A 21,714-nucleotide genomic window follows, 5' to 3' on the forward strand; every position below is an offset into this window, starting at 1 on the left:
AATGTCAAGCATAATTAGATAAACTGAAGGAAGTTGACAGATGCAGAACAATTCCACTTATGTAACTATCAAAGACATATTTGCCAATCTGTAACTTTTACCTTCTTTTCTTTTTTGGCCAGGCATGAAGGAAGTAACTTTTACTTTTACACCTACTCATCTTGCCGATTCAAAAGGCCTTCCCAAATGAAATCATTCTAAATTTGTGACTAAAGAAGAATCCTGTAAATGACTCCTACATTAACACAAATTCTCAGATTAGTAAACTCTAAATTGACGCCACTTATGATCTATCACCGTGCTTCTGGCAGTCTGGACACTTGGCGTTTCTCAAATTCTTTTGATATATTTTCACGAGAAGCAATATATATAGAATGCCCACTCTAATTCCACAGTGCTAGTTAAGAACAGGAAGCAACAAATGATGACCAAGAGAGCTGCTGACCAGTTGTGATCGCCAGCTTCCCAGACACCCCAGAGAGTCTCATCTGCTGGCATGTCCACCCTTGTGCGGTCCCCTCCCACAGTGAACAGGGTGTCCCATGTAACGAACAGGATACTGTAGTAAGAGGGTGTGGTTTCGGAGACTCGATCATAAAAGAGGTAGCTACTGTCTTGCTTTCTCTTAGAACCCTCGCTCTGGGTACAGCAAGCTGTTATTTTGGGAGGATACTCAAGCAGTCCACGTGGTATGGAAGAGAGGCCTCCTGCCAGCAATTGGCACTAACCTGCCATGTCTGTGACTGAGCCCCCTTAGACGTGGACCCTCCAGGTGAGTGCAGCCCAGACACGGCCCAGAACCAGACCAGACCCATCCAAGTGAAGCAACTCCCAGATGCCTAACTCACAGACACGGTCTGAGACAATGTGTCCTGTCGTTTTAAGTCACAAAGTTTTGCAGTCATTTGCTGGGCAGCAATAGTGTGCAGTAGCACACTCAATGAGTAAGGAAATGGCCATTTCCATTTGTTAAAAGTGAATAAACAAATACATGAGGCGGAAGCACAGAGACGTAGCTTAGGAAGCACCAGTAAGACCTTGTTTCTCTAGGATAAAGACTCTCTGAATGGCACACACACACACACACACACACACAAATACTGTGGTTGAAAATGCTTGAGACTGGTGTGGTTTTCAAAGTCATGGTACAAAGTTCTTTTTTTGCTGAACAATACCTCAACCATTCCCAGGGCTTCCCACCACCCCCATTTTCTAAAATCACCATCTGCATGCCCGAGTCCCTGTGAGAACGCTGGACCCCTTGATTACCGACATACGTTTCAAAACCTGGGAGGTACTGAACTAGCAGTGATGGAAGAACAAGCAACTGAGGCAAAAGGATCCCAACTGCATTACTTCTCCTTTCAATGTTTCAATGCTGACAGGCGAAATCATGGAAACCCAATTAGACATGTGCTTCCTATTTCTACTAGTATGTGCAGGATTCTGAAGCTTTATTTATATACTTAGAGAGCCTCGGTACAATTTACAACCCAAACGTCACACAAGTCATTGCACCCTAGCGCTGAGAGCAACAAAGGATATTGAAATTCCAGCAACAAATGTGGCAGCCTGAGTAACCAGGAAATCCTGGAGAGATGTCACAATGTTTCCAGCACTTAAAGGCTCTTGTGACTATTTTCATGTCAGCCAGATGATACAGTCTTTCCTACGCCAAGAATTTGATTGATCATAAAAAAAAAAAAAATTCTCTCCAGATTAACAAAGAATGCTCGCAAATCAATGCAAGTTGAAGACAGGCTTACACATTCAACTGCTCAGTAAAAAAGGTGAGCAGGGGAAAGAACACAGAGAATAAAAAAGTAAATAAAAGAAAATCACTTTCATAGCTCCTGCACAAAACTGGTTAAGAAAAAAACTGTCGTTAAAAAAAAACCTCAGATGAACTTACATTTCAATAGTTTTAACTTTTAAAATTACTTTTACTTATGTATGTACAGTAGGTTAGCATAACGATGCTCAATTTCGACAAAATGAAACTGGAAGTTCAGAGTAGCAAACACGTATCTACCAACTCTGCTAATAAAAATAGTGAATTGGCCCTGGGTATTAGTACACATTTGAGTGGTAGGGACATTTTTTAAAGACAAAGTAAATAATCTTGATTTTTTTAAAAAATGAAATTTCCTAATTTTTAACCATAGAGTAAAAAAAAACCCACAACTATTTATAATGCTCTGTGAGTTTCATAAAATTGGCAGGCTACAACTTTCCAGACCTTGGCATCAAGTACTTATCCAAGATCACACTGCCTATTATTGCTGGAAGAGGGCCTGCTTCTTGGGCTTTATTATGGACAGGAACTCATCCTATCTAAAACAAGGGCCAGAACAAGGGCAGGACCCAAAATTCCAGAAAGCTTAACAGATCTGCAGTCAAGGATCTGAAGCCGCCAGAGAGCCGTTTCTCCTCACTTCTTCCCCAAGTTAACAGCACCCAGCGAGCACCACAGGCAGTGGAAACGCCCATCAGGGGCCCTCGGGTGGCAAGGGAAGTCAAACTGTGATGCAGTGTGAGCAGGGCAGCCAGCTGCCTCCCACGGGGCCGGCTCCCAAGGCAACACCACCAGCTTCCCACTGAGGGCCTGTGCCGTCCCTTTGCTCAGCCCAGTTCGCCTTACACTAGCTGGGGCCTGGCTACTTCTGACAGTTGCCTCGTGCTGTTTGCCCTGCCTTTCACGGACGCCCAGGAAGGGTGTCATGACCTCATTCTGTCCTCCAGCCTCTGCTGTCCCATCTGCGCAGCTGTTTGTTGAACTGGATTCTTATCCAAGGCGTCTAGATCCTCATTCTCTGCTCCCTTGTCTTAACTTCCCAACTGATCCTTTCCTCCTGCAGGCAGCTTAACCCAGCACTGGCTACTCTGAGTCCAAGAAAATTAAATCATTTAAAAAGTGGGACCACAGATTCAAAAGATTATCATTAAATAACAAAGTCTCTGAGCTCTTATTATACCTGTAGAGGCAATCTCAAATTTACTGCAATTTAAAATTCTACTCACAGATTGCTGAGTTACTATATTCTTAAATTTAATTTAGTATCATTTTCAACACAAATGCTTACAAAGTAAGCCATTCTTATAGCTATACAAACTGCTTAAACATAAAAAATAATTACATGCAGTGATAAATTCTGAACAGGGAACCTACATGTTACAATTAGCTCCACCAAAGTAATCTATTAAACATTAGAGGAAAGCAAATTTGCAAGCTATGTGCCAAAAGTTTGCTTGTGTCATTTATTTTATACACAAAATGCTTGGCATTTATTTTACACACAGAAAGATGTTAGACATGGTGGTTAATTTCCCAGGCTAGCCCTCAAAAGTACATTTAACCCACAGAAGAGATGAATACTATGTATCTTCAGAAAACCTAACTGCTGTGGCAGGAAGATGTAACCAAAGTTGAAAGACAAATACCATTATGTTCTCACTCATATGGAGAAGCCAAGTAAGTTGATTTTATGGAGGCCAAGAGTAAAATAGGAATTACCAGAGGCTGGGAAGGGCGTTGTGTGGTCAGGGGGAGTGAAGAGAGGCTGGTTCGTTGGTACAAATGTACAGTTAGAAGAAACAAGCTCTAGTGTTAGTGCAGCAGTGTGACTACAGTTCACAATAACTTACTGTGTATTTCGAAATAGGAAGATTTAAAATGCTCTCAACACAAAGAAATGACAAATGTTTCAGGTGATGGATACCACAACTGCCCTAATTTGGCTGTCACACATTTTATGCATTTATCAAACTATCACATGTACCCCATAAATATGTACAATTATGTATCAATAAAAAAGTTTAAAACTGTATGTAAACATAAAACATATATGTACACAACACCCATCTGTACATATACACACACATGCACATGTCCTATTTCTATAAATATAAAAGTTTCTTTTTAAAAGATTTTTCTACATTTCTCAAGAGTACAAACATGGATTTTGTGTATGACATTTTTACAACAAAATTAACAAAACAAAATTTCCAACTTTTCTTTCCAAAAGGATCTTTTTTATTATGAATTTGTTTTGAAAAGCACTTAAAAATTTCCTCTTAAAATTTCACCTTTACTTTGAAATGACAGGTTAAGTATCATTACCCCACAATCTGGCTAGGTCACAGCCACTGGCTTAAACAGGGCAGCAAACTTATTTTTAAAATAATATAGTATGTTTACCTTTTTGTGAATAAGCAAACAAAAGCTCAAGTCATCTTTCATATTTTTCAGCTCTTACAGTGGTGCAAAAGATTTTTAGCTTCACTCTAATTTGTCACCTAAGAGTCTACCATTCACCTAAGAGTCTACCATAGCTGAACGGGAAAGCCGTTTACCGGGCCATGTGAAGAGCGGTGCTTCAAAACACAACAAAGACAAAAGAGTTCTCAACTCGCTCTTCTCACTTCTTGTAACACACATGACGCCTGACCGTCTGTCAAAAGGACTAACTGTGGGCATGTCAATTCATATTTTACACATTTGTGAAGCCTCACCTCTTCTGTTTTTAAGATAAAAAATAAATATAACACTTTATTTCCATGCCATAAAGGATTATCTCACACTCTCTGCCCATCCCACATTAGGTCTTTCTGTGTATACAAGGATGATGGAAACATGGTTCCTTTCAGAAGCCCTGAATTTAAAAAGGACTGATAAAAATAGTCAGTCTATTTGGAATATTTCCTTCCTAAAGATTCCTCCTCCAGATTTTTTGGTTTTGTTTTAACATTACCATGCCAAGTCAAACACTCTCCAAAATTCCCGACAACTCCAGAAAACGTTATCAAGGATGCGGATCAATCTATAGGGAACTATCACTCATCTCTACAAATCTTTAACCAGAGGATTTAATACATTTTAACCAGATCAAAGCTTCACTTGCTTTGATGTTTTATCTTTTGAGGTGTCCATATTTTATCTTGACACTGCTTTTCTACTATGAATACATTTCCTTTTCTTGGAAGTTTTTCTCCTGCTTCCCTGCCTATCAACATTACAGTTCCCAATTCCTATTTTAGCAGCCAGCTATGGCTGCAAAGGCTTCTGTCACAGCCAAGAGCTATAATCCTCCTGCCAAGCTAGCTCCTCACTGGGTAGAGTAATAAATGCGAGTGAAGATCCAAATTTGCTTACCTGGCACTCCCCTAACTAATCAAATCAGTACTAACCTGAAGGTGTGACATTCTGGAAGGACTTCTAAACCTAAAGATATGTTAACTACAGAAAAATAAGCTTCTGTGGGCCAAAATACAACCATAAACAAAGTCAAAAGGCCAAATTACGCCAAAAAAATTTCAGTAACTACGTCAAGGGGTTGTGGTTTGTTCACTAGTAGTTTAAAAACAATAGCAACAAGACTTAGAAAGAGTGATTTCTTATTTATAAACTTATCACATGTTCTGTTTCTGTTTTTAAGACAACCCTGACTGAGTTCCCACCACGCCCACAGCGCCCTTCAGAGGGGTTCTTCACACGGCAGTCCCTGTGCCTGGCTCCTCAAGATGCTACCATCTCAGGGACATCTCATCCGACCAGAGACAGTGACTGACCCAGAAGTAGCCCAGCCTGGCCCCTCTGCTTTGGAGTTCCGCGCAGGAGCACTGACTCCTACATGGGACTTCAGCCATCCAGACTTGGTCTAGAGCAGTGTAAAGGCAAGATACACAAAGAAGGGTTGGAACTTTTTCTGTCACACCAAGGACCCTTCTCCAGGGTTCCCTTTAATATTTTATGAATCTCAAGAATTCTGGCTGAATCCCTTTTTCTATAAAGCTGTCACGATTTATTTTAATCTATGAGGCTCCTCTCCCCACTGACTGGCCAAGTAATAAGACCAAATGTCCCAGTTAAAACACCCACTTCTCCATACTCTTTTTCTTTCTTGGGGAAGACACATAGACTTTCTTTTTTTTCTTTCTTTCTCTTTTTTTCTTTTTTTTTTTTTTGAGATGGGGTCTCATTCTGTTGCCCAGGCTGGAGCACAGTGGTGCGATCTCGACTCACTGCAACCTCTGCCGCCCACGTTCAAGCAATTCTCCTGCCTCATCTTCCTGAGTTGCTGCGATTACAGGTGCCTGCCACCACACTTGCCAAACTACTAAAACTTTTTTTTTTTAGGCTTTTGCTGCGAGCACAAGAAACACCAAGAGAAGCTGGGAGAAAGGAAAACACCAATACATCTGGGTAAGCTGATGAAACCAAATTTTAATAGACAGAATCTATAACCTATGTTTCATACTTTCAGGGATGATAATAAATTTTGAAGTTTTCTCAGAAACGTTTTGTTTTTTTTTTGGAGACAAAGTCTCACTCACTGTCACCCAGGCTGGAGTGCAGTGGCACAATCTCAGCTCAGGGCAATTTCCAACTCCCGGATTCAAGGGATTCTCCTGCCTCAGCCTCCCGAGCAGCTGAGACTACAGGCGTGCGCCACCACACCCAGCTAATTTTTGTATTTTTAGTAGAGACGGGATTTCACCATGTTGGGCAGGCTGATCTCGTACCCTGACCTCAAATGATCTGCCTGCCTCAGCCTCCCAATCAGAAGCATTTAATTCAACTACTTTTGTGAGCATAAATAGGAACACAAAACAAAGACCTTAATCACTGCTGTTAATGATATACCTTAAACATAAAAAGGAAAATTATTAAATCTTGAGGTACAATTTCAACTTGTATCACCAACTTTTGGAGTAGGCTTTGTAAATTCCAGATTATCAAACTGTACTCCAGAAAATAATTTTAAAAGGGTCCGGTAAGGCATGCCAGAGATAAGGAGCAAGCTAGAAGTGGGGAAGAAAGAACTTAAAGAGCTCCAACAGCAACCCTGTTTTTCAAGTCTAGGAGAGAATAACTATTCCACTGATGGTGGGGTGAGGGTGGAAGAAATATCCCCTGGCCACTCCCCACTGAACAGAGTGGCTTTCTTACCACCAAACACATGGGGGTACTACTCTGGAGGAACTCTAAGCTGGCTCTGGAAAAATGGCAGCGTTCAGGGCCCCTGCAGATGAATCCACTGGGTGCCAAACAAAATATGACTCTTCAAAAAACAAATCTTTTCCATCATAGTTACAAATAAATGAAATTCACAACTCTTATGTAAATACTGCTATTCCAAGCACATTTCCAATGATCCCAATGGAGCACTTGATGGCATATGTATGTAATCCGTGCAGTATGTAACCCATCTTCCGACAACACTGACATCCCATGGCCTCCTGCTAGATGTTTTGATAAGAAAGGAGATGACCTTAATTAGGGGGAAAATGCCTAGATTCAAATTTTATAAAGCACTCAAGTGATGTGCTTTAATTTTCTTAAAAATTTTTAGAAAATTACTAGTGGGGTCCTGACCCCAGTAAGATGATTTTACAATTCACTAAATGGATCACGAGTGAATAGAAATGCTTTGGAGCACGACTTTCCAAAATTAAGTGCCATAAAACATAAACCTTTGCCAAAGTAGTTGGTCACTTTTTAAAAAAATATAGACTTTTTTCCCCGAGCAGTTTTAGGTTCACAGCAAAGCTAAGTGGAAGGTACAGGAGACCTCTCATCTACCTGCTCCTTCCACATCAGCACAGCTTCCTTGAGTTGGTCCATTTTTTAAAAGCAATACATGTTCTTGCTGGAGAGAAATCAAGACATTATCTTGATTTCAAAATGCCGACTGCAAATGTAAAGAACCACTGTTGTGTGCATTTTTATGAATACAGTAGGAAAACAAATACTTACCATGTAGCATCCAACAAGAAAGGCAGCATTTGCTTGTTTTCTCTGATCAGAGCCAGTAAAATGAACAATTTTCTTCCTTAACATTGTAATGGACTGCATAAAAATAAATAGCTGTTAGCATTTTCTTTTTCATTTCAAGTCTTCCACAATTTCATTTTGTGATGAAGATTAATTCCAAATCCCACCATGTATAACCATTCGCATTCTTAGCAAGACCTTTGAAAAGATTAACATTGATACCCACAAATACCATATACCTTCCCATAAAAAGGCCCATTCTAGGATGAGAATGGACATACAATTAGAGAAGAGGGGAGGAGACATGACTGGACACATGCTTCAAGCACGGGCTGCCTCTGAAAGAACAAAGCAAGAGTGGTAGAAAAGACAACCTTTCCTTCTGTTTGGTTTTTAAAGAAATCTGCCCCCAAAGCCTTTAAGTTAAAATAAAAAGGTATACAGAATTGTCTACAGTGTTATAAGTCAGGGCAGTGAATAACCAGGGGAGGCGTGTGCAGAGACAGGAACTGGAAGACAGCATGGAGGGCTGCTGTGAGGTGCCGCCAGTGCACTGCTCCTGACCTGGTGATCAAGATAATCATCTATGTATATTCCCTTTGTGAAAGTTTACCGAGCTCTACATCCATGATGTGTACATATTTCTATTTATGTTAAAAAATTTTCTGGCAGGTGTGGTGGCTCATGCCTGTAATCCCAGTACTTGGGGAGGCTGAGGCGGACAGATCACGAGGTCAGGAGTTCGAGACTAGCCTGACCAACATGGTGACACTCCATCTCTACTAAAAATACAAATATTAGCTGGGTGTGGTGGCGTGGTGGCGCTGCACGCGCCTGCAATCCCAGCTACTCAAGAGGCTGAGGCAGGAGAATCTTTTGAACCAGGGAGGTGGAAGTTACAGTGAACCCAGATGATCCATTGCACTCCAGCCTGGGCAACAAGACCGAAACTCCGTCTCAGGAAAGAAAAAAAAAAAAAAGAAAAGGAAGAAGGAAAAAAGGACTGAAACATTTTTGGTTGACCCAAAGACTAAAAGTCCACAGATGGTTGAGTACAGGAAAAAAATTTTTTTTCCAAAATTAAAGCAAAGGAACAAATGCTGGGGGAAGAGAGAGTTATTTTTAGCTTCCTAGCCCTGCATGAAACAAAAGATCTGCCACTGGCAACTGGAAAAAGGAGGGAGAACTCAAATGCACAAGGCCATAAATAGTTATACTCCTATTGAACAAAGGCAGAAAAGAAGAGTCTCCAGCTTTGTAGCAATGTGTAGTCAATAGAGCTTTGATGGTCAAGGAAAAACATCTGCCTTACCCATAAATTTTTAATTAAAGCATGTTAAAATTCTAATTAAAAATAAATTTTATTTCCTCTCTGTATTCAATTAAAGTTTTTTTTTAAGTGCCTGTCCCAAAAAGCAGTATTTTCTAGTTGAGAATTTACAGTGACTGATTTGGAACTGCTAGTAAGGAGTACATACATAACTTCCTACCGTGCATGGCCAACAATTCAGTGTTTTACATACATGAATGTGGTCTAAGTTCAAACCAATACAAATACACTTGTGTAACTCTCGGTGATACAGCCTTAATGACGTACTATTTGCCCTAGATTCTCATGCCCCTTAATTGTATGTATGAGGATTATGTAGTACAATATCATGGGAGTTTCAAAATAGGAGAGAAAGTAAGATGAGTTCATCTTTCTTGTTAGTTTGCTATCACTCCCCATCAAAATGAAGGCAGAAAGAACAATGGCTAGAGCAAGGGAAGAGTTTCTCTTGTTAGGTTTCAGTTCTATTAGGTCAGACAACACGAGTTTCACTTAATTAACTGATTCCCACTTTGGCTTTTCAAGTATTTGGGCATCACTAATTCAAACTAGAACCAAATGACTCAAACTTAAACTGTCCATTCAAAATTCTAGAAAACAAATATATACACCATGATCTTATAAAACAAAAAAAAATGTGCATGTTCCAACCACCACTGCAGTGAAAAACATGGCATTTCCTTTTTAAAAATAGATGTTTTCCTTACTTTCATCCCCATATCAAGCTAACAATGATTACTTAAGTCAAATCTTAAATAAAGACTTTACCTTTAATTTCTTATTTATCTTGCAACAATATCTGTAAACCATTGCCAGATTGAGTGGTCCAAAATCTGCGTAGAAGCTTTAAAAATGAAAAATAAAAATGTGATGTACATTCTAGATGCTCTGAATATAAACATCTTTTTTGGGTCTATAAGATCAAATTAAGATGAGCAAGCATATACCAAATAGTTATGGGCCAATACAACTTAAAGGTACTGTTTTACTAGTGGAAGACTATTCTGGTAAATAATGCCTATTTAAAAATACCACAAGTGCTACAATGCCTATATGTAACCTCAATGAACATGAACATATCTTCTAAATTTAAAATGCTGTTTTTCCACACATATTTCCAAGGGCAAAACCACAATATCTTACTTAGTACACATTTATATCTCATTGTAGTGTAAATATTAGATTAGCAAATCTAAAAGTTTAAATTTAGGGAAGTTTTTTTTTCCTCTAAAGCTTTATGTTATTACTACAGGTGAAAAACAAGCATCCTGTAATTAGCAACCAACAGATTTGTAATTTTCCCAGGCTGTCCCATTTATAACCATACCTTTACATTCTTCAAAAAAAAAAGTTACAATCTTTGAAAGAGCAATACTTACTTCTCATATTCAAGTTCATTATCAATGCTGAAATAATGTACATTTGATGCACTCTTTGGTCTGCTGTAGAGAATGGCAAAACAAAGGCGATCTGAAATGGAAAAATTGCAATGTTCCTTCCTGCAGGTTACAAAAAACGTTTCATATATCATGACACAACTCTTTTCAGATGAAGTCAGTTTTTCATTTTTTTCATGCACGTTTCAGATGGTAGGAGTGGTAATGGGTAATTACAAAATATTCTGGCTATTTGGGTGGGTAATAATCAATGAGCACATTTTTAAAAGAGAAACTGCCTTTAACCGTAAGTTTCAAAAGTGGTGATTTTTCATGTAGTGACATGATTTCTAAACAAACCTATTTTTGTAAAAGTTTAGCTCCCCTGGATTAAGACATTTCAGCAAATTGCAGCATGCATGTGATGACTAGCATCAACCTTGTAAGTTTCTAGATGAATTTCACTACGTTTTTCAAGACATCCTAAAAAGTCATTTCAGTAAGAAACTATTTTTTTTCTTAAAGAGAAAGAATGCTTTCAAAATTGCTTCAAAATTATCACTTACAGCTATAGAACAAACCATATGTTTCTCCAACTGTTTTCAGGGCTCACTGCTTTCTAACTTGGAATCGCTACTTCGGTATTTTTACAATTAGACAAATTACCATTAAAACAGAAGCAATGAGAGGTTTCTGCATGATGGGTCTGAGATGAACTTGTGTTGCATAAAAGCAGTTAGGCTGCTGTGAGGTTAGCAAGAACGGTAATGAGTAGTAAGGCTCAGGAGGCTCCGCCCTTATTCCATGCCTAAAAATGCTCCAGTGAAATAAAGTTATCCACAGTATCTAATAGTAATACTAGCGGTGCTAAGAAAATACACTCACAACGTGGCAAAATCAAGTACAGCCTTTAAAACATATATACTTTCAGCAGAGCCAGCTGGCACCCTTTCTCCAAATGGTAAACTTTTTTTTTTTTTGATCTGCAATTCAACTCATGCAACTGCTGCGTTTATTTCCTTGTAAACTCCTCAGCTAAAATTTCTTGCAACCACAAACATTCAAATGGGTGACAGAGCTTAATCCTTTCCAACCACAAGGACCTTTGATCCCTGGATCTCGCTCCCGCGGGTGGAGAGGTGCAGCTCACCTACTAGGCTCTGATGCAGGCACGCAAGGGTCACTGCCACCCATGAGCACTGAAGCCCAGAGCCTGAGGACAAGTGCCGAGGCCACCCACGCGCAGAAGACAGAGGCGGCCGGGGCCCAGACTAGGGGCACCTCCCAGCCAGCGCCGCCCGCCCTGTCCCAGCGCGGGTGCCGGAGTCCCCGGGAAGCCCCCGCCCTCCCGGCTCACCTTTGATCACCTCGGCCACCAGAGCGGCCCCCGCGCCCTCCCGGCTCATGACTCCAAAGCATCTGGAAGGCGGGGCAGAGGCAAGGACGGCCAGCCGCCGAGAGGGGAGGCGCCGCGACCACACCCCCGAAGTTTAAAAAACAAAGTTTAAAGGGCCGCGCGGGGCAGCAGGCGCAGCGACACCCCTCGGCGGCCCAACGGCCGGACGCGACAGCGCAACCCCGGAAGTCCCCAACTCCTGGACACAGCCCGGTGGGCGACGAGGGCGCGGGGAGGGGCAGCACCCCGCCCCACCTCCTACTTTCTTCCTGTCCCCCCCTTCCCGCCGCTTCGCCGCCCCCCTTCCTTCCCCAGCTGGGAACGCCAGGCGGCCTGTGCCTGCCAGGGCTCCTCGAGTCCCAAACACCCCGCAGAGGGGACGTGCGTCAGACGCCAGCGGGCCTGCCGGGGAAGCATCTGGGAAAGCTCCTTAGCGATTAAAGGACTTCGTGCAAAAGGGCTCGGTCCCAGACCAGGGACAGACCCGAGGGTGACGCCGGCCGGGGCGGGGGCCTCCTGGCTCCTCCCACGCCGCACTCCTGCCGCCAGGAGGTGCTGCAGCCGAGCCAGGCCCGCGCCCCTGCAGTGCGCCCTCCTGGAGCAGGGCCCAGCGCACCCTGGCTCCGCCAAGACCCGCCAAGCGACCCAGCAGGGCCGGGTCTGATGGAAAACGGGCATCTTCAAAATCGTGCAAGATTTCCTGAGATCAGCTGCCTCAGAGAAAACGCTTTTCTTTTAATTGTGCAAGATTTAAAGGCAACCCTCTGGTCATGCGTTCCTTTAAAGGGACGGTTTGGGATGGTTTAAAAACAGAAATGTTGACACCCGTTTTAAACCACCATTTAAAATTATTGTAGAGATAGAGAGTAGAAGGATGGTTATCGGAGGCTGGGAAAGGTAGTGTAGGGGTAATGGGCACAAAAAAACAGTACAAATGAATAAGACCTAGCATTTCACAGCACAACAGGGTGTGGGTGACTATAGTCCACAATAGCTTAATTGTACATTTAAAAATAATTAAAAGAGTACAATTGGAGTGTCTAACACAAAGGATAAATGCTTGAGGGGATGGATACCCCATTCTCCATGATGCGATTATTGTGCATTGACTGCCTGTATCAAAACATCTCATGCACCCCATAAATATACACACCTACTTGTACCCACAAAAATTAAACATTAAATAAAATATATTCTAAACTTGTGTTTGTATTTTAATCTCAAGTGAAAAAAATTGAAATCCAGCATAAGCATGATCCCAGCTGTTACAGATACCAAGGTGCTGGGATTGGGGTTCATGTTTACTCCCTCCTGTGTTTTCCCACGTTTTCTACAGAAAAGTGTTACTTTATACATACTTTTGCCTCAAAAGTAAACCTGCATACCTCCTAATCTTATTCCACAATTCCAGATGGATCAAAGACTTCTCAAAATATATTTGAATTCTTTTTTATACTCTCCAACTGGGGAAGACCTTGCTAAATGATACAAAATCTAAAAGCCATAAACACATTTTTAAGCAGTTTTCACAGCAAAAGACACATAAACGAAATCAAGAGATAAACTGGAAAAATATTTTAAATTCATCTCGAGAAGATACCTAACTTCAGTTTTATGTTATCACAAAAGAAATGCAAAGGTCCACTATGAGGTACTATTTTTTCCTCAGACTGGCAAAACTCAAGAGAGTTGGATAAGGTGCTGCGGTGTGTTGGGAGGTCGAGGGCATTCACATACATCGCCTGTGGGTGGGAATACAAACTGAGCCACCTCCATGGAGCCAACAAATGGGAAGTTCGGCAGAAATGTTTAAGACTGAAAACTGGGCCGGGCGCGGTGGCTCAAGCCTGTAATCCCAGCACTTTGGGAGGCCGAGACGGGCGGATCACGAGGTCAGGAGATCGAGACCATCCTGGCTAACACGGTGAAACCCCGTCTCTACTAAAAAAATACAAAAAATTAGCCGGGCGAGATGGCGGGCGCCTGTAGTCCCAGCTACTCGGGAGGCTGAGGCGAGAGAATGGCGTAAACCCGGGAGGCGGAGCTTGCAGTGAGCTGAGATCCGGCCACTGCACTCCAGCCTGGGCGACACAGCGAGACTCCGTCTCAACAAAAACAAAACAAAACAAAACAAAAAAAAAAAAAAAAAAAAAGACTGAAAACTGAAAACTAGCCAGAAGTGGCGGCTCACACCTGTAATCACAGCATTTTGGGAGACCAAGGCGGATGGATCATCTGAGGTTAGGCATTTGAGCCTAGCCTGGTCAACATGGTGAAACCCCACCTCTACTAAAAATACAAAAGATTAGCCAGTCGTGGTGGTGCACACCTGTCATCCCAGCTACTTGGGAGGCTGAGACAGGCGAACCGCTTGAACCCGGGAGGTGGAGGTTGCAGTGAGCCCAGATCACACTGTTGCACTCCAGCCTGGGCAACAAGAACGAAATTCCGTCTCAAAAGAAGAAGAAAAAAGAAAAGAAAACTGAAAACTAAAGATAGCCACGATGGACTGTTAAGTACTACCACTTCTATGTGTGAGTTTAAATCCTATATACACATGTATATGATTATAGATAAAATCATGGGTAGCAAATCTCTGGAAGCAGCCACAAGAAACGTATCAATGCCTTGGTAAGTCAGTGTCTAGAAACAGGGAATGTTAAGAGAGATTTATGCCTTTTTACAGCTTTTGCATTGTACCATGTATTACCTATTCAAAATTACACCGCTTTTAAAAAGTCAGCTTGCAGGCTAACAGTGTTTTTCCAAAGCTGACTCTTGATCAAGATAGGAAGCATCTAATGAGCACAATACGAGGCAACCTGGAAAATATTCTTTACCCGCATTTAAACCAGGGAACTGGTTAGTAACATGTTTTGGTTTCTACCTATCTCTTGAAATTCCAGTTTCTTTCAAAAAAACCAATTTAAACTAGAAAAGTAGCCAGATGGAAATGGGAAGAAATTTTCCCTCCCAGCCCAAACCTTAAGTTCAATTCCTAAGGAGTATTTTATGTATTACAGGCGGGGGCAAATCACCGATTTCGGATGTGCAATTATCTCTACATAATGCCAATATTTTATTGTTAGAGTAACACACCAATAAAGTACTACAGAAACTACGGTGCTGGGTTGAGGGTCATTTATTAAGACCTGGAATCAGAAACAGGGCTCTTTTTTTTTTTTTTTTTTTTTTTTGATGGAGTCTCACTCTGTCGCCCACGCTGGAGTGCAGTGGTGCAATCTTGGCTCACTGCAACCTCCACCTCCCAGGCTCAAGCGATTCTCCTGCCTCAGTCTCCCAAGTAGCTGGGATTACAGTCACATGCCACCACTCCCAGCTAATTTTTAGTAGAGGTGTCAAACTCCCGACCTCAAGTGATCCACCTGCCTCGGCCTCCCAAAGTGCTGGGATTATAGGCATGAGGCACCGTGCCCGGCTGAAACAGGGCTCTTTACAAAGTTTTGTTTAAAGCTTGACGATTAACTTTATAATCCTGTTAAAAATTCATGTATCCCCCCATTGATGTTTCTGTTGTCAGAAACAGAAAGCAGCAGTCATCTTTTTGCCTATACATCCCTGTCGCACCACATCATCATTCCTGCTTCTTTGACTAATATGATACGGGAGAAGGAAACAAAATCTCATGACTTAAAAATGTTAGTAAAAGTATTTAAAATCCATCCATGGGCCTAATTTGTTGGATTTGACTTTTGGGCCTCCAGGTTGACTGCCTCTTCCTTTAGCAAATATCTGTTAAATCTGAAATGAAAAACATTTTCCTGGATAACAGCTATAGGTATTTGGTGATAATTAACCATAGAACAGAGAAATATGTAGGAGTTGGTGGGAACTATAATAAAGTATGTGCTTGTTAACAGGAAAGATTTAAAGAGCCCTATTTGGACCTAGAGACACAGGGGGCTTTCTCCACTTTGTATTTCCCCCTTGGCCTGGGTGGGCGGCCTTCACAGGTCCTGGCAGAGCCAGCAGAGAAATGGACAGCTTCCCTACAGCTGGGGGAAGTCAACCTCTGCTGAGTTCACTACAGACAGGCAGAAAGGAGATTTTACACGCTAGGGAGCAGGAGAGAACAGGCTCCACCTGAACACAGATTGCCCCTCAGAGACAGGACCACAGACATTAGGCTGTCATCTGTATTAGCTGCTTGTTTTTTGAGGGAAGGAAAGAACACGGGGAGCAGAGGAAGAAATGTTGATGAAAGTACTGATCAACAAAGAAGCGGCAGCAGCATTACCCACTCAAATGACAATGATAACCAACGATGATGGAGAGTTCCGATGACGGAGAGTTCCGATGACGGAGAGTTCTGATGACGGAGAGTTCCGATGACGGAGGGTTCAGATGACAGAGAGTTCAGATGATGGAGAGTTCAGATGATGGAGAGTTCTGATGATGGAGAGTTCTGATGACGGAGAGTTCCGATGACCGAGAGTTCAGATGACGGAGAGTTCTGATGATGGAGAGTTCCGATGATGGAGAGTTCCGATGACGAAGAGTTCAGATGAATGATGGAGAGTTCAGATGATGGAGAGCTCCGATGATGGAGAGTTCCAATGATGGAGAGTTCCGATGACGGAGAGTTCCGATGACGAAGAGTTCAGATGATGGAGAGTTCAGAGCCACATATTGTATTCAGCTCATTATACTCTGTGAGGTTAGTACTACCAGGGTCAACTAGCCCTAAGGAGGTGGAGTTACTAACCTGCACAAGGTCACAAAGCTTGCTGGGAAGTGGCAGAATTGGGATTTGAACACAGGCTATTAGATCTGAAGCATAAGATTAAGTCCTAGCCTCAAAGACTTGCCCAAATGTAAGTCAATAGTAACTAAAACAATAGGATTTTAGCACAGCAATGTACAATCTGGACCCAGACATATATGAACACTTATAAGAAAACTGATTATTTCAATTCAGTAACAAAGAAGGCCTTATCCAATATGGGGCAGGTGTTTACATGTATGAAAAGAAAATGAGATGCTAATATCACATATTTATAAAACACACCACAGATGAAATAATTTTGAAAAAGCTATCAGATAACTATAAAATTATAATGGATTTTTTTTGGGGGGGACTGAGTCTCCCTCTGTTGCCAGGCTGGAGTGCAGTGGTGCGATCTCGGCTCACTGCAACCTCCGCTTCCTCGGTTCAAGCGATTCTCCTGCCTCAGCCTCCCGAGTACAGGCGCCTGACACCGCGCCTGGCTAATTTTGTGTTTTTAGTACAGACTGAGTTTCATCACGTTGGCCGGGATGATCTCAATCTCCTGACCTCGTGATCCGCCCACTTCAGCCTCCCAAAGTGCTAGGATTACAGGTGTGAGCCACCGCGCCCGGGTTATAATGAATTATTATTATTATTTTTCTTCTGGTTCCCAAGTTTTATTCACGAACTCATACAAAATATTCCAGATAAATGAATTTTAATCCTCATCTTCCTCCTCTTATTTGTCCTGGCTAATTTGGAAGTAATGTAATTCATAACAATGAATAATTTTATAATTTAACACACAGGACTTTAAAGTGTGACACAAAACAAGTCACAAAGGGAAAAACTAGGAGAGACTTGGGGGAAAACACCTATAATAAAAGTTAATTATCACAAAAGATAAAATGTCTCTCCAAAGCAATATCACCATCTGTGATATTATAATTATATACCTATTGGTTTTGATCCACAGTTCCTAGCTCCCAACTCCCGTAAGTTTTGTTACAATACCTTGTTATATGCTGGGTGCTGTGGACCTCAGAAAGCCGGCCTTGGGAAACAGAATCTCTCTGACTGTTTCCTGCTCTCCTTTCCCCGGCCCAAGGCAGGGCTCTAATATGATTGTGAGCTGTAAGCCCCTCATTCCACAAAGCATCCCGCCCCACACCCTGGAGGAAGGCATGCTGCCCTGAGAGGCTGGAAGAATCTGAACAGACAGGCCTTGCTGGGTGTAGATTATACCCTTTTTGTCCAATCAAATTTCAACACAGTTGCCCATCCTTCAATCATGGACAAGCAACGAAATCTCCACTAACGGCCCAAAGGACAGGGTTCACAGGACTTCTGGAGAGCTGAACCGTGGAGGCTGACAGGAAGGTGAGTGAGAACTCATCCACATGCCCGGAGGGTGGTGGACCCCAACTCCACGGGGTCAGAAGCTCCTGTACTTGGGACTCTTCCAGACCTCACCTGGTGCATCCCTTCCTGTGGTTGTTTATCTGTACCCTTTAAAATAGCCTTCATAATAAACTAGTAAGCGAGTTTCCCTGATTCCTCCAGCAAATTAATTGAACCCAAAGAGGGGATCCCGGGAACCCCAACTTGAAGCCAGTCAGTCAGAAGTTGCTGAGGCCCAGACTTGTGACTTGTGGGAAGAAGGGGGTAGTTTTGGGGACCGAACCCTCAACCTGTGAGATCTGATGCTATCTCCAGGTAGATGGTGTCAAAATTGAACGGGAAGACACCCAACTGGTGTCTGCCACAGAAATCCACACATATTACAGAGGTCTTTTGTGCTGATAATTGCTGTGTTGGTGTGACAGCAAAAAAATAGTTTGAGTTTTTCCCTAACACAACCCAAGAGAAAAAAATCTAGAAAGGCTATGAACATTCAATTCAGAAAAGAAATACAAACAGTCAACAGCATATGAAAAGAAAATTAATCTTAGTTAACATAGAAAGAAAAAAAAAGCCTATCAACATGAACAGATTACAGGAAAAAGTCACATGATTATCTCATTAACTACAGAAAAGGAAGTCATTAAAATCAACACTCATTTCCAATTAAGTCTTTGAACAATGGAGCTAAAAGAGAACTTCCTTAAGCTGATAAAGATTGTTCCAACAGCAAATATCACACTTCATGCCTTAACTTTAGAAGCATCCCTATAAAATAAAAAGCAAGAAAAAATTCCCACTATCATTACCTCTATTTAACAATGTAGTAACTGGAAGTGCTAGCAGACATCAAGATACAAAAATGAAATTAGAGAAAACTGGAAAGGAAGAATCAAAACTGTCCTTATTTGCAGACGATTGTCTATCTAAAAAATACAGACAAGAAGCTGGGCGCAGTGGTTCACGCCTGTAATCCCAGCACTTTGGGAGGCCGAGGCAGGTGGATCACCTGAGGTCAGGAGTTCAAGACCAGCCCTACCAAAATGGTGAAACCCTGTCTCTACTAAAAATACAAAAAAATTAGTTAGGTTTGGGTGGCCCGCACCTGTAATCCCAGCTACTTGGGAGGCTGAGGCAGGAGAACCGCTTGAACCTGGCAAGCGGAGGTTGCCATGAGCCCAGATCGTGCCACTGCACTCCAGCCTGGGTGACAGAGTAAGACTCTGTCTCAAAAAAAAAAAAAAAAAAAAAAACAGATGAGAATTGGCAGATAAACTATTCAAATAAATAAAATAATAAAGTTTTGCAATGTTTCTGGATACAGAAGATTAATACACAAAAACCAATAGCTTTTCTATCTACTTGTAATAAGCAATAATGAAATGTAATAGAGAAAAAAAGATGTGCATATCCCTTATGGATAAATGGAGAAATAAAGGTTTATCAACAGGAAGACTCAATATCATAAAGATGGTAATTTCCCTCAAAAGAAATGCAATTCTGATCAAAATCTCAACAGGTCTTTTCATGGAACCTGACATGCTAATACATGTAAATGACATGCTAATAAAGGAATTAAATGTAATAAATTTGTTACATGTAATAAACTACATGAAACCTGATGTACTAATACATGTAAATTGCATGCTAATGTATGAATTAAATGTAATAAATTTACATGTTACATGTAATACATTACATAAAACATGACATGTTAAATGTAATAAATTACATAAAACATGACATGTTAATACATATAAATTAATCCAGAAGATCACAGGGCCAAGAAGAACCAAAAACATTTTGAAAAAGAACAAGGCAGCCGGGTGCGGTGGCTCACGCCTGTAATCCCAGCACTTTGGGAGGCCGAGGTGGGCGGATCACGAGGTCAGGAGATCAAGACCATCCTGGCTAACAAAGTGAAACCCGGTCTCTACTAAAAATACAAAAACTTAGCTGGGCGAGGTGGTGGGCACCTGTAGTCCCAGCTACTCGGGAGGCTGAGGCAGGAGAATGGCATGAACCTGGGAGGAGGAGCTTGCAGTGAGCCGAGATTGTGCCGCTGCACTCCAGCCTGGGCGACAGAGCCTCCATCTCAAAAAAAAAAAACAAAAGAACAAGAAGGGGGCTCTTGCTCTACCATATATTAAAACTTACAAGAATTTAGGCAGTATTGGCACGGTATACTACTGGCACAGATATAATAGGCAAAGATGAAAGCCACATATACGTGGAAACATCACATGTGACATTAGGGGCATTACAAATCAATGGATGAAGAATACCAGTACACGTGGGACAAGTGGTGTCCGTGTTGTTGGGGGTGGGGGAGGGAAGACATTTGATCCCTATCTCATACCATACACCACTACCCACCAAAGGCAAAAAAATACCTCAAGTGGATTAAAAACCTAGATATTAAAAACCTAGATATAAAAGTTGTATAAGAATATATGGGAAAATAACTCAGATTAGTGAAACAGGGATGGATTTCTTTTTTACTCAAAACAAAAAAGACCCAAACTGTAAAGTAAAAGATTGAGAAACTTGATTACATAAAGATTTAGTATTTCAATACAAAAATTAGCTGGAAGCCGAGATGGCGCCACTGCACTCCAGCCTGGGCAACAAGAGTGAAACTCCGTCACACACACACACACCACACACACACACACACACACACACACAGATTTAGTATTTCTGTTCAATACAGGAGCCCAGAAACAAAATTTTAAAACATAACTCACAGACGAGGAGAAGAACATACAATGTATAAAACTAATAAAGTGTCAGTATTTAGAATTTACAAAGCACCACATATCAAAGAGGAAAAAGCTAACAGCCCAGTCAATACCGTGAGCAGAGAGTGAAATAAGAAATGCACAAGATGAAGAAGCCTAACGATCCTTCCTGCTCCTTTTCCAGACTGACCGAACCTACAATTACTATGGTTCTGGTTCACTCTATACCCTGTGATGAATTGAGTTTATTCGTCAGAATAAGCTGTGACAACAAATAACCCTGAAATCTTAGTGATGTGATTTATAACGGATGTTTACTTCTTGCCGGTGCTACATGTTCCCCGCAGATAAGAGGGTGGAGGAGGCACCATTCTACACAGTCACCCATGGATCCGGGGTGTCGAAGGCTCTACCCCGTTTGCAGACGCACTGTCTGGAACTTGTCCTTGTGGTTGTCTGATGTGACAGTGACTGCTTGCGCAAGTAATTCCAGTTGCCTTCGGATCTAAATGCCCACACAGATAAACCAAGCGTGGTAATTTTAATCTTTGTCTGTTTAACTCCTGTGTTTCTCAATCAGCTGGTCTGGAACTAAGGTAGAAAAAAGTAATCTTATCTACAGAAGCCCTAGACATCTCCCCCAAAATTATGTTAGTCTCCATATTCATTTGCGTCTCTGAAATACTTTATAAATGAGTTTTTTTTTTTTAAGGGAGGCACTAGAAGAACTATATAAGTTTTCATACTTTCCAAATCATTACACCAAGAGAGAAAATGAAACTGAGAAAATGTTAGCAAGGCACCCAACAGCAAAAAGAAATATTATGGCAAACAAAACAGAATACGATGGTAGGAATAAGTCCAAACGTAGAAGTTATCATTTTACAATGCAAAACAGAATTCACCTGCTAAAAGACAAGATTTTCAAAATGAGTTTAAAAAATTCAAGCTAAGCTGGGCTCACATA

At 41.5% G+C, this 21,714-nt stretch overlaps 1 protein-coding gene across 13 annotated transcripts in view; it reads right to left on the reverse strand.

The window, feature by feature from the left end:
- The window catches only part of CDC14B (cell division cycle 14B), a 146,015-nt gene that overhangs the window by 75,657 nt on the left and 48,644 nt on the right, over positions 1-21,714 (reverse strand). For 8 of the 13 annotated variants that reach the window (XR_004443306.1, XM_033236662.1, XM_033236657.1 and 5 more), the window contains exons 2-4: positions 10,484-10,574; positions 9,873-9,948; positions 7,757-7,849 (exon numbers count right to left, since the gene is read on the reverse strand). Coding sequence is in view for 12 of the 13 variants with exons in the window: in XM_033236662.1 (XP_033092553.1) it covers positions 7,757-7,849; positions 9,873-9,948; positions 10,484-10,574 (260 nt within the window). In the remaining variant the exon portion in view is untranslated. Of the gene's footprint in view, positions 1-7,756; positions 7,850-9,872; positions 9,949-10,483; positions 10,604-11,837; positions 12,403-21,714 lie in introns of those variants that run through there. The other 5 variants (XM_033236661.1, XM_033236658.1, XM_033236665.1 and 2 more) reach the window with 5 other exon arrangements.

This window comes from Trachypithecus francoisi, unplaced genomic scaffold (assembly GCF_009764315.1).
Source record: "Trachypithecus francoisi isolate TF-2019V2 unplaced genomic scaffold, Tfra_2.0 Lachesis_group16, whole genome shotgun sequence".
NCBI lineage: Eukaryota > Metazoa > Chordata > Mammalia > Primates > Cercopithecidae > Trachypithecus > Trachypithecus francoisi.